At 31.8% G+C, this 14,433-nt stretch overlaps 1 protein-coding gene across 1 annotated transcript; it reads left to right on the plus strand.

Moving 5' to 3' along the window:
* The first annotated feature begins 6,220 nt into the window (after positions 1–6,220).
* Positions 6,221–13,254, plus strand: LOC109802326 (ascorbate transporter, chloroplastic). The gene is made up of 11 exons (XM_020363643.3): positions 6,221–6,462; positions 7,312–7,832; positions 8,303–8,410; positions 8,632–8,787; positions 10,204–10,419; positions 11,076–11,285; positions 11,427–11,564; positions 11,695–11,796; positions 11,967–12,032; positions 12,375–12,459; positions 12,552–13,254. The coding sequence occupies exons 1-11, from the start codon at positions 6,408–6,410 to the stop codon at positions 12,647–12,649; spliced, it is 1,755 nt and encodes a 584-aa protein (XP_020219232.1). The 5' UTR covers positions 6,221–6,407; the 3' UTR covers positions 12,650–13,254.
* Positions 13,255–14,433: the final 1,179 nt, after the last annotated feature.

Raw genomic sequence — 14,433 nt, forward strand, 5'->3', positions numbered from 1 at the left:
GAAAGAAATAAAAAAAATGTATTAACATGTGATTAATTTATAAAGAAAAGAAACGAAAAAGGAGTACAAAGAGAATAGGACAAAATTGGATGTTTACACTTAAGTAAAAGAACTAACATATCCGCTGAAGCACAAAAATCTTTAGAAAAAGATGTTTTGGGTTGTGATAGAAAGAGTAGGACAAAGCATGATTCCATCAGGTTGGCACATGCATGGTTCCTCCCTTTTGATACCTAAAAGGTGATAAGTAGTTTCATCAATTAGATAAGAAGTGACAATTTGGTGAAATACATTTAATGTAAGCATTTAATGCACCAATAAACACTTATTTCTACATTGAAGGAAGATAGAGACAAATGAAACAAACTTGTGAAAGATGTTTAGAGATTTGCAACAGTCATCTTTATTAAGCACCTATATAAAAAAGCTTACATGAACATCATTGTACATTTCTTTTTTTCTATAAAAAAACATTGTACTTAATTTGTAGTATCATGTCTTGCTAGTAAGACGAAACAACATTGTTAGCTTACTCAACTTTAACTTTGTGTTATCACTTTTGAGCTTGAAGAAACTTGTATGTAAAAGAATACTTGATTGTTAAAGCCCGAAGAGACTGTGTTAAAAGAATGCTTGATTGTTGAAGTATGAAGAAACTTTGTGTTAAAAAAATACTTGGTTGCTGAAGTCTGGAGAGACTTTGTGTTAAACAAATACTTGGGTAATTATCTAAAGAGACAAGTCAGAAAATACTTAGATCGAGTCATAAGTGACTTGTGAAATAATACTTATATTTTTTGTGAAAGATAGTGAAACTTGATTAAGTTGATCAAGAACTGAATGTAGTCTTAGTGGTTGACGACTACTTCATTGTTTCAAGAACTGCATTGAAGCATAAGCTATTACTTTCCCTTTATACATCAACACACATCCTAACCCCTGATGAAAAGTATCACATAACATATCAAAAGATTCATTAGGGTCAGGTAACACAAATATCGGAGCAGTAGTCGACTTCCTTTTCAACTCCAAGAAACTTTCCTCATAGGCATCAATCCACACAAATGGTTGATCCTTCCTTGTAAGTTAAGTTAAAGACATTAATATATTGGAGAAACCTTCAATGAATCTCCTATAGTAACCCGCCAACCTAACAAAACTTTTAATCTTAGCAACTATTTAAGGATGCTCCCACTTCAATACAGACTCCTCAGCTAGATCCACAAAAATTCCATTAGCATAAATCACATGGCCCAAAAACTTCACTTTACTAAGCCAAAAGTCACACTTAGATAATTAGGCATACAATTATTTCTCTCTCAACACCTCCAACACCAACCTTAAATATTCTTTATGCTCCTCTAGAGATCTTGAACAAATAAGAATGTCATCTATAAACACAACAACAAACTTATCTAAAAATCATACGAAAATCATATTCATATACTCCATGAACACAATTGGGACATTTGTCACACCAAATGACATCATAACATACTCATAGTGACCATACTTAGTTCTGAATGCAATCTTCGATATGTCACTCTTCTTCACCTTTATTTGGTGATATCTAGATCTTAGATTAATCTTGGAAAACATAAAAGCTCCTTTCAAATGACCCATCAAGTCGTCTATCTTAGGTAGTGGATATCTATTATTGACAGTTGTTCAACTACTTGTAGTCAACATGTAACAACTTGCTATGATCACTACACTTACAATGAAAAAGACAATTATCTGAAGCTAAACATTTAGGCGAAACATGTATAAATATAGACTAATCATGCATAATAGAATATGTTAGAGGTACACAACTTAAAAGAAAATCTGAACATAAACTTTATACCACTTAATTCCAAAAGACTACAAGTAAGGCGAGCTTGTCAGTCAAAGTCTAACAAAAAGCAAATATCTCTTCTGACAGGATGAAAAAAAATACCATTTCTGACAACTCAACAAAGCTCTAAGCAATAGATCTAATCATGTCCTACTTGCATACCAGGTATGGTCATGGCATTTCCAACCACAAGAAAACACAAAATGGTAAGCTTATGAAAGAAAACACATAAATATCAATAATAGGTAATCAACATATAGCTTAAAAGTATAAATCACAACTTAACCATCAAATAACTTTCAACAATAATAAGTTGGAAATATGTCAAACATTCAAAACATAACAATACAATTTTCTTAATCAGCTAAAATAACTAAACAACTTAACTGAATCAATATCAATCTCAACTTTCAACAACTAGTACAACTTATAACATGTATGAAAATCTCAACATAACATCTTCAATTGTAGCATAACAACTTCAAATAACTAATGTGTCATTACACATATCAACTTATAGAGATCTCTTGCAATTGAAATAGACAGTTTAAGTGGTTTGTCCCTACCAAATCACAATGTTAGACCTATCTTAACTAGGTAAAGTATAATATCGTGTTAGGCCTCATAAGAGAGCTAAATATAGACAACTTAATTTAATTTATTGGGCTTCGACACCTAAACAAAAAAGTATGGTATTATGTCAAAGTAGAACGGTTTGGGTATGAGCCTATCATGACATAAGCCAGCTTAAGTAAGCCAACTATGAGATTATCCCACTGACTACCCTCCAAATACCACAATCTTCTGATACTAGGTTAGGGATTTTGACCCCCAACTTTGTACTTTACTTAGTTAGTCATTCAACTAAGATATGATTTGACTTTTTCCATACCAAAACCACATAGACCCTAAAAGAAAACAAATTTTAAAACAACTTATTTCACCTCTAGCATTTATGTATCTAAACTTAGACATGTATCTCAACCACATATCCACAACTTTACCACTTTATACAACATACAACTTTACAACTTTCAACGTTCATCAAATTAATCAACAATCATTTAATATCATTTAAATATCAACGATTTATTATATTTCAACATTTAATATCTCAACACATCATATATTACCACATGTTACAAGAGAAGTAACATATAATATTTTTAACATGCAAACATTAACTAGCTTACAACAACACTTTTGCATAACACAACACAACTAGAATTCTGCCAACTAAAACAAACTCATCTTTATCTCATATAAAAGATAAAAAGATTATCTACAACTCTTATGAAAACCTCAAGTTTAATTTCATCATCTACTATGATGAAAAGCTCAAAAACCACAGTAGTCTACATAAAAGTTATTCAGCTTGACATTTTTCTCACTAAATAGGTCATAACTTGAGTTCTAGAGCTCCTTTTTGGATGATCCAATGCCATTGAAAAACTAACATCCAGAACTATGACTTTCATGAAGAGCACAAAAACTAATTCTAACTTCATCACGCCTAGTGTGATGTTTTTCCAATGGGCTCGATTATAGGGTCTACACTTCATGGAACTCATAAATTTTGAATTTCCTAAACCACCAAAATCCACCATTAACTCATCTACTACCTCCAAACTCAATTCCAACCACAAAAATGACATGCAAACAAGAAAATTCCATAAGTCAACCAATTCATCAAGTTGCAACCATGATAAAAAAAATCCAACCCACTTCATCTAACTCAACCAAGCATCCAACGAGAATTTTGACAATTAATATGGTGTATTTCAAACATCATTTCAACATGCAAAATACACAGAAGAATAGGTAAGCTTCCATTACTTCTCTCAAGTTCAAACAACCAAGAAACATTGAAGATCAAAGACTCCATACAAACACTCTCTCTACTAAAAAATCCCCCAGCCACTCAACTAGCCACACAACCAACAACCAAATAAGATAACAAACTTCAAGAATTCCCAAGGATTCAGGAGCTAGGGTCAACTTCATGAGTAAAGAAAAGGGGGAGAGAAAGGTTCAGTCAAGGCAAGTAAACTCTCTTATGTAAGTTCTTTCTCTTTTTTGTTCCTTCTTTAGAAAACAAGTTATGAGCTCTTAGGATGAGAACCCTCTCTTGACTCCTTAGAACAACTCAACTAGTCTCCTTTCTCTCTTAAACTAGCCCAAAAGACTCAACTCACACTAAGTAATCCCAAAAGACTCAGCTTACACTAAGTAAGTCCAAAAGAACAAAAATTATTTAAAACAACTCAATAACAACAATAAACTAATTACAACAATAAAATAGATTCAATTGAAACTAACCAACAACATCTAATTAAATTAAAACACAACAACACAAATAATTTAATTAACAAACCATCAATAAATTAAATTCAACTTAGAAAACAATTTAAATTTAACACGAACATCACACAACACACAATCAAGCATCATTATCCTTCTTCTTCACCAACAACACTGGTGCACCCCATGAAGATACACTTGGTCTAACCATCTACTTTTCCAAGAACTCCTCAACTTATTTCTTCAACTTAGCAAACTCGATTGGTACCATCCAATTAAGAGGTTATTGACACTGGTCCTGCACGTAGAACAAAGTCAATACTAAACTCCACTTCTCTGTTAGAGGCAACCTTGAGACTTCATCTAAAAAGCCATAGAAAAATCCTTGACCACCTCGATTGCACTAACCAATTTCTCTATTTCAACACTTAAAGCAAAGAAAATAGTGAAGCATCAGGCTCTGTCATTCAACTGGTCATCCTTTTGCTTAGCAAACACCAACCCATCCTTCTCAACTTTTGGGATGATTGTGTAGATAATCAATTCATTACTAAGATTATATTCTACTCAACCAAAGGCAAATAAATGAAGTTCATCTTATAACAACGATCATACACCTCTACTAGACACCTCAAAAATCATAAAAGTAGAAACAAGAGTAGACACAATCAAATCATGTATTAAACTCACAAATAGTCTCGACCTTTCCGCACAAGCAACAAATGTAAAGGAATGAGTAACACTAGAAATTCATTTTATCACATTTTTCTAATACTTCAAAAATATATCATTATTATTATTATTATTTAATTTTATTCAATTTAAATTCAAATTTTGAATTTTATTTTTTTATACGGTTCTATTTCCATAATTTGTTCTTTAATTATAAAAAAAATCATCTTTAATTTATTCTTATATAATAAAATAAAATTTCCATTATCAACAAAGAATATATTTCTCATTCTTATATTTTTGAGATTTTTGATTGTTTTATTTAAATATCTATATAATACGTAAAAAATCTGCTAATAAACAATAAATCTAAGTGTTTTTTTCTTTATAAAAGTCGTATAAAATTCCACTCGTTAATAGAAAAATATTAAACAATATGCTGTTAATATTTTTCTTTGACTTATAATTACTTATTTTTAATGCATACGAGTTGAAATGTAACAACACTCTCTTATGGATAATATTAACACACGGTTCATAAGAAGCATCAAGTTTCATGAATCTTCATTTCAAATTAATAATTTTTGCCATTCTAATTAAGCTTATTTATTTGTGTTAAATCAACTCTCTTTTTCGAGAAACACATGTTCCCATGAAAACGACAAAACACTTTTAACGTTCGCCTAGCAGCCACGCGTCTAAAGCAAAATATTCCACGTATCAGTATATGAAAAACGAAAATTTTCAGAAAATTTTCAGAAAATATCAACTACTAAATATAAATGATCGTTTTAATCCTCATAGTGCGAGTATCTACAACTCAAAAAATATCATATAAATCCATAAAATAATAAATAAGTCTTTAAATTTAATTTTTTATGATTATTTTGTTGAATATATATTAATATTGTTATTTTAGTCATATATTTTCAAATTTATGATTAATTATGTAATTATTATTTTAAACTTTAAAAAGTTATAACATATTTTATATAGTTATAATAGTTTTATAGAATAATATATAACATTTCTTAAATTAAAAATCAAAATGACCATTTATTAAAAAAAATGTATTATTTTGCGCTTTCCGGCAGGTTCAAGCTGTCAAGACTATGTTTCAAATTTCAAAATTCCTATAATAACCCTATGTTCACTTCCTGTTAACATCTATCGACACTAAAATCACATGAAACCAAAGGGGTACTTAAAAAGTTTCATTATTTCCCGTAAAGTGGCTTTTATTTACAAGGATTATGTGCCACGTGTCACTCTCTCAACCACTTTCTATTGCTTAAAAAGCGCAAAAAAAAAAAAATCCATTAAAAAATTAGTTATCATGAAAAATGATTATTATGATTCTATGGAAATAAAATAAGAAAAAATAATTTTATTTATTTATTTATAATGTTTGGAAAACAGGTTCTACAGTTTGCTTATCCAATCCCTGAGAGCATGGGAGAATTGGATAGATTTCGATGGATGACATGAAAATGATATAATTTTGTAGAATTTGAATTATGTTGTTGTTGTGCTGTGACATGGTGTAAGAGTAATACCCTTCATTTCTCACTTTCATAGCTCCTCAGTTGCATTACCAATGGCTATGGGTGGTTTGGTTTCCAACAGGAACTTCACTTCTTTCATTGGACCAGGTTCTTCTTCCTCAACCATCATTCATTTTCACTCTACTATTTCTATTTTTTTTTTAAATATTACTTCTATTAAATTATCCTTATGAGTTAAATTTTCTACTTGTTGTGTTCATTTTGCTTATAAGCTTGCTCTTTGCTGGAGAATGTGTTTGTCTTTATTTTATTGTTAGGATTGAAAGTTATTTGGCACAGAATTCAGTCTACTCTTCAGGGTTATATTTTAGTGCCAAGTAGTATATTCATTGAGGTGTAGATAGTAACATCAAAACGTTCAAGTTAGATATCGATGATTTTGTTGTCCAAAACAATTTTTCCCACAATATTTTTAGAGCAGTGGGGAGAGGGAATGGTGGTGGCGCTTTTATTTTCTGTGCCAACATTTGCTTAGAGTGACTTTTGCTAAAACCAGTTGTTTCTTGAAAACTTGCTTCAGATATGAAACTTTGAGTATTCACAGATGTTTTTGTTATTCTCAATTATAGAACTCAGCAGCAAATCACCTCTTCTGAGACATTCTTGGTCGTTCAGTTTGAAACAATCCAATGAGTTCATTGGGTTAAAAAACATTAGACATTCCGTCTTCTAAAACCGAGACTTTTGATGTTATTTGACGCATAATAATTACAATATGATAAAATTATGGACTGAGGGAAACATGGATAACTTCTTTTGTGTTTTAGTTTGATGAGAGAATACATATTATTGAGCAATACATGGAAATTATGGTAAGATTGAAATGATGTATGTATTAGGTTGGATTTTGCTCCTCTTGAAACCCTCTAAACTTGCTTTATATAGATCACTATGGTAAAATATGAACAAATTTTAGCAACTGTTTGATATGGGCAGGAAGTGTATATCAATTGGGAAAGGATCTATCACCTCAAAGAAGGGGCAGTTCTTGTGTATTTGGTGTGCGTTATGGGATGTGTTTTCATCATGCTAAAGATCCTTTGAATGAGAAAGTGTCAAAACCAATACCAACATTTCATGATGAAGTGCAGCATTATTCTCCACTATCCCAGAAATCCATCCACTGCATGAACTTGAAACTTAAGGCCAGCAGAAGGTGTCAATGCTACCTCTCTTCAGATCCCTACAGCAGTAGCCTTATTCAACCAAGAGCAGTGTATGGACTAGGTTTAAGCAAACTTGGTAAGGTGAATACCGCTTGTGTTCATTACAAGTCCGAGGATTATGATATTGCAGAAACAAAGATGGATTCTCTGGCATCAACTGAAGGGACAGGTGAAGCCGTTCTCCTGGAAGGAAATGTTCCACAAGTATCTTCTTGGTGGCAGCAGTTTCCTAAGCGCTGGGTTATTGTATTGCTGTGTTTCGCAGCATTTCTGCTGTGCAACATGGACCGTGTGAGTGTCTTCTTTTGGCATCCAAAATCTAAATTACTTTGTATTCATGTTTACCATGTCTCACATTCCCAATATGTTCATTCCTTCATATTTTCTTGAGTTGGCTCTACTACTTACAATGTACTACTTTTCCATGCAGAAGTTGTTACACTATGCTTTCTCCTTAAGTTAGGATTTGAATCCTCTCATGTTATTTATTAAGAGGAAAATTTGATGTTATGAGGGAGAAAGACACAAAAGCAAATTCAATAGACCATACATAAATAATGGTAGATCCTACTATAATTGCTTGTGTCTTTGTCTTATAACATGACGTCATGTTAGAAAGTAACATGAGAGGATCCAAATTCCTTCGATTGTATTAAGCATTTAACATTTAGTTGTGTTTTTAAATTCCATATTCTTGATAACTTAGTATGAATTACTAGTGTGTATTCTCATATGTTTTAATTGTTCTTTATAATATATAGGTGAATATGAGCATAGCAATACTTCCGATGTCACAAGAATTTAACTGGAACAGTGCAACAGTTGGCCTAATTCAGTCATCTTTTTTCTGGGGCTATCTACTTACTCAGGTGTGACTGCTATACCCACTACCTAGAACATATTGGTCTAACATCAAATTGATCTCATATACTTATCTTCTAGTATGCATTAGAATACCGGTGCTGGTTGAACCTGGCATAGTTTTTTTATGTTTCTTAAAAGAACACATCCTAGTATTTTGGATCTTTAACTGTCTTTTTCATAGTTTCATACTCACATTTATACAATGTTGTTTGTTTTTTGGGTTTAGATCCTTGGTGGCATATGGGCAGACAAACTTGGTGGGAAGCTAGTGCTAGGTTTTGGAGTTGTCTGGTGGTCAATGGCAACAGTTTTAACACCTATTGCTGCAAGAGTTGGCCTCCCTTATTTGCTTATTATGCGTGCCTTTATGGGGATTGGTGAGGTTAGTCTATTGTATATGTACCCTACTTCCATGGTTTGATTAACTTGGTTTCCACAACTAAGTTCATATGGTCATTTTTTTTTTATTTTACAAAACATTTTATAAAGAGAAAGGATGAGTGTCAATAGAACTTTGTCCTAACTGTTTTACACTCACAGTATTTACCTCTCAGCCCAAGTAATTTTTTTTTTCACCAGCCTCTCTAGCTTAATAATTAAAGAATTTGTGTTCAACCTTCTTTAAGTTTCTCTTTCTCAAAAGAAAACTCAAGAAAAAAATAAAAAAATAAATTTAATGCTATCTAAAGATATAAGAATGACTCATGATAGCTATTTATGAACTAATTTTCTATTTTATTTTATTTTTTTTGCTGAAATGAACTAGTGTTCTATGGTTTATACGAAGAATGAAAAAAATATGGAGCTTTGAATCTGCATTAATGAAGTTTGGTAGCTTGCTATCTTTAACTCTTCATTCTTTGGTATTTATAGCTCAAAACATTCATCTAACCATTGGAGAAGAAGCTTGTCGTTCTTAAAAAATGCTAGTTTTACATTAAACCATGCATTTAATGCAAATAGACTTTCCGTCTAGTCTCCTTGTAGAAAAACAGTTTTGTTCTTAGACCTGGCAGTTGTGTTCTCTGTTTTGTAATCCATTTAGATGAAACTTTTTATACTGAGCTCGCATTCTACCACATGTTCCGAACTTCTGAAAGTCCATTATCACATCTTCTTTCAGGATATATAGGCACATTCTTCAAAAAGTGGTTTTCTTATAGTTCTCGAGTTTTCTCATGTATTTCTGTAGTTTTGAATCGTCTTAACAATCTTTTAAGATGCTTTGGATAGCATACGCCTCAACTCAGTAAAACACTAGGATGTACAGATGCTTGAGTCTTGATCTATCAGACATTTTATGAAATACTTTTGAGGATTTTGCACACTTGATAAACGTATCAGTTTTTCATAAAATTCCATGAATAAGTCATAATGTTTTGGTGCTCACTTACTCATCAAAATTTTGGCGTTTCAATCGTTTAGGCTCTAACAAGATTTATTATGAACTTTAGGTAGATAAGATTGCTGGCAAGTTGCAACTATCCATCCAACAAGCAAGAAGAAAAACATGGAAAACTAACATGAAAGCATGAACTTTTTTCTCCTTTAAAACAGACAGGGAAAGTGATGCACAAGGATACTTAAATTCAGCCAATATGGACAAACACACCTTTCATGGTTTATACTCCCTCCACCCACTAAAATTAATCTATCTTTGATTCTGTCTCAAATAATACAATCAAGTGGATGATATTTTCTCATATGAATTACCTCATGTTCGAAGTCTATGCAGAATATAGACATGAGTCTCAGTCCTATGATTTAGCACCAAATTATGCCAATTCTTTGTTTTCAGGGTGTTGCCATGCCTGCTATGAATAATATGCTTTCCAAGTGGATTCCAGTTTCAGAGAGAAGCAGATCACTTGCCCTAGTATATAGTGGCATGTACCTTGGTTCTGTGGTTGGCTTGGCATTCTCACCAGTGCTAATCCAAAATTTTGGGTGGCCATCAGTGTTTTACTCTTTTGGATCCCTTGGAAGTATCTGGTTTGCCTTGTGGTTGAGAAAGGTAAGTCACCTTTCACATAATATCAATGAAAATCTACTTCATTTTCAAAGAGTTAGAGAGGAGGAACCAAAGTACCTTCCCTTCTTACAACTACTGATTAATTAAGGGACAGTCTCAAAAGAGTTGCATAGTATATGAGTTCAAATTAGCCAGTATGCAATGCAAATGTTAAGATGTCTTGAATTTTATGTTTAATAGGATGACCCAAATCATGAAACAACCCAACATTTGATAGCTCAAATTTAGAAGGCAAATGTATCCATGAAATTATGGCATACTGCGGGGTTTAAAATTAGGAGAAGAAGAAGGGGTTGGTTTATTGTATAAAAACATAAGACTTTATTTGTTCTATGTGCAAAAATTAGTAGAATCTCTTGACTATCCGAGGATATACGTTACATTAGGCAAACCACATAAATTCTCTGTTTCCTCTCTCTTTACTCTTTTATTCCATCTGTGACATAATAGCAAATGTTCAAGAATCCATGATCCATTGACTGGATATAGGATCCATCTTGCACAATGTCTCTGAAATTCTATTTTGGTGGCAACACCGTATCATTGTTCATGAAATTTCTAAATGAGGGGTACTCTTTAGTTCCTGCTTAGCATGTTAGCTCATTTCATTTCATTTCCTCTCGGTTGGGGTCTTCCAGGCATATAGCACACCAAAAGATGACCCTGATCTTGGGGTAGAGGAGAAAAGGCTCATATTGGAAGGCAATGCATCAAATGCACCTGTTTCTGACATTCCTTGGAAATTAATTTTATCAAAAGCACCTGTCTGGGCTCTAATAATCTCCCACTTCTGTCACAATTGGGGGACATTTATTCTTTTAACCTGGATGCCTACTTACTATAATCAGGTATTAACCTTTTTTTATTTATAAATTTAACATCACTTTCTATACTTGCATGTATCTTTGCAATGAACTCATTAGTATTTAGTACATTACATTTCCCCATTTAGTCCATTGAATGAATAGACTAATGGACCATTTTCTCAGGTTCTGAAGTTCAACCTCACTGAATCAGGGCTCTTGTGTGTTCTTCCATGGTTAACCATGGCTGCTTTTGCAAATATTGGCGGGTGGATTGCTGACACACTAGTGAGAAAAGGCCTCTCCATAACAGTTGTACGAAAGGCAAGAAAATCACTGCTTGTAGCTGATGCATGGCCAACTTCTATACATTTCAGTGCTCAATATAAGGAAATATTTTGCATTCATTGCACTCTTCAAAATGATTCTGCTTTTAATACTTTTGAGTTTGCAGATCATGCAATCAATCGGGTTCCTGGGACCTGCCTTTTTCCTTACTCAGCTGAGCCATGTCAAAACACCTGCCATGGCTGTACTGTGCATGGCATGTAGTCAGGTCTGAACTACATCAACATATATTCCTGAGTTTGAGTTTCCTCTATTCTTGAATTTTTTATGTTGCAAGTTCTCTACTGATTGTGAAGCATTAGTGTCTCTAGACTCTACATGGTTCAAATTTATGCATAATCTCCTAAACTAAACCATAATCTGTTATTTTCTTGACAGGGATCTGATGCATTCTCACAATCTGGTCTGTATTCCAATCACCAAGACATCGGACCACGCTATGCTGTGAGTAATTAGTTTCCTAATTTACATGGACAGGGACCGATAAACTGTCAACTATGACCTTAAAAGTGTTCAATAACTAATAGAGTAATTACCATGACACTCCTGACGTATTGTGAGATTGCAAGCAACCTCATGTTTTTTTAATGTTTACAACAACCTTCCTTATAGGAGATACAGTTTAATGTTTTTCAAACAATTAAAGGGATTATTGTAATGTCTAAGGGGTGTTAGTGCAATGTTTTCCAAAACTGTAATGCGATACACTTGGCTTGAATTATTCTTCTTGACACTCCTACAGTCATACATTATCAGAATGTTCACTAGTTTCATTTTCAATTTCAGGGTGTATTGCTTGGACTATCGAATACAGCAGGAGTGCTTGCTGGTGTCTTTGGTACAGCAGCAACTGGTTTCATACTCCAGCGAGGTCTAAGAGTTCCCCACTTTCATTTTGGAGTCTACTTTTTTTTTTTTTTGTAACTTTTTCATAGTTTTCAATTATGTGACCTTTTGTTGCAGGTTCTTGGAATGATGTTTTTAAGGTTGCTGTTGCATTGTACATAATTGGCACATTGGTCTGGAATATCTTTTCGACTGGGGAGAAAATTCTTGATTAAAGATGACATGTCAAGAAAGGTGTAGCCTATATCATAGCCATGGAAATATAGAAACAGATGGAACACTAATCAGATGACCAAACATGTCTTGGAAGATTAAACCCCTCAAAAAGTAAGAAAAAAAAAAAAAGATACACCATGGAAGTTTTCACCTTAAACCATGGCCTATAAAAAAAATGTCTCCAAGAAATCTTGGATTAATTTTGTACCTTTTCCACAGCAATACTACTCTAAAGTGAGTTTGTCTCTAAGATGAGCAAGTAAAAGTGTATCTACCCTTAAGATTTTAGTAAGTTAAGCTTACAATACACTTTAAATTAAGTTAATGTTAGATACATTTTTTCTTGCTTACTTTATAGTCAAACTCGCTTTACTTGGCCCTTGTTCCATGAACTTAATTAAGTGCTTTCTGTAGAGAAAGTAAGTGGGCAATTTCCTCCTGTAAAACTTTATATAAGCATGCACAAGTTCACAGCATACATGTTATTTGAATAAACTACCTCATGTGAAGCCTAGATGTAAATTAGAATATTAGATTATTCATCTTTTTCTTTAAACATGTAATACACATAAATTATTGTCAATATACTATATATTATAAATTATATATGCAGTAATTAGAAGTCATAATATAGAATTTTAAATATATTATACCCAACTAGTAAAAAAAGGTACTTCTGTCTTGTTAATGATTTGGGAAGGATAAGTTACAAAGTAATTATCTTAATGTTTTAGGATGAGAAAATTACAAAGTTGAAAAATTATGAATTTTTTTTTATATATTATTATAAATATTACTATTTTCACGATCAAATGATTAAATTTTACAATATATTAATATTTTTTTATTTAATTTTCCTTACTATTGTTATTACGATATATATTTAAAAGGATTTAATTATTTTATTTGCCTCAAATTAGAGGCACTTTTTACTTTAGCTTTTTTTTATATATAAAATAGGTCAGGCATGTTTCACTAATTTTTTTTTTGAAAGAATGTGAAGAGAATTCTCGTTTAAGTTCTTTAATTAATCAAAATTCACATGTTGCATTTTGCACGAATATATATATATATATATATAGATAGATAGAGAGAGATGATGCATTTAGTAGAGGGAAAACATGAATCTTGATAATCATGATTTATAAGAATGAATAAAATTTATTTTCTTAAAAATATTTATATATTTTTTCCAAAAATATTAATTATTTATCAAAATAAATGTGTTAATGAGAAAAATATGATATTTTTATTACAATAAAACTATTCTATTAATTTGGGAAAGTCGTACCTCCACGGAACCAATTTTGTGAAAAACATAAGAAAAATATGTTATCTGAAAACATTACTTAATAAACAATATTAGATAATATTATTTTTTAAATAATAAACTAAACATTGTCACTCTTATATTCATCGAAAACTAAAAATTAACGCCTCTTTAGAGTAAAACTTGGATCTCCTAATTAACATTTATACGAAGACAACTCATGAAAAAGAAGCTTAGTTGGCTATATAAAACTAAAGTATAAAGTGAGTATACATATCAATGTCATAACACCCACTTCAACTTTTATATATTATAAATATATAAATAGAATTTGAAACGAAAGCTTGTTCTTTTGCCACGTAAATGTTTTGCTTATTTTCTGAATTATTGTATATTGTCGATGACTATGTCCTTTTTATTTGCATGCAAATTAGTTCTCTTTATGGATCAACTTTTTTTCTTTTTTATTTATAATTTTGAAGAAATAAAACCTTAAAAGAAACACGTCTCTCT

Source organism: Cajanus cajan, chromosome 4, assembly GCF_000230855.2.
Source record: "Cajanus cajan strain Asha chromosome 4, NIPB_CcT2T_4, whole genome shotgun sequence".
In the NCBI taxonomy this organism is placed as follows: Eukaryota; Viridiplantae; Streptophyta; class Magnoliopsida; order Fabales; family Fabaceae; genus Cajanus; species Cajanus cajan.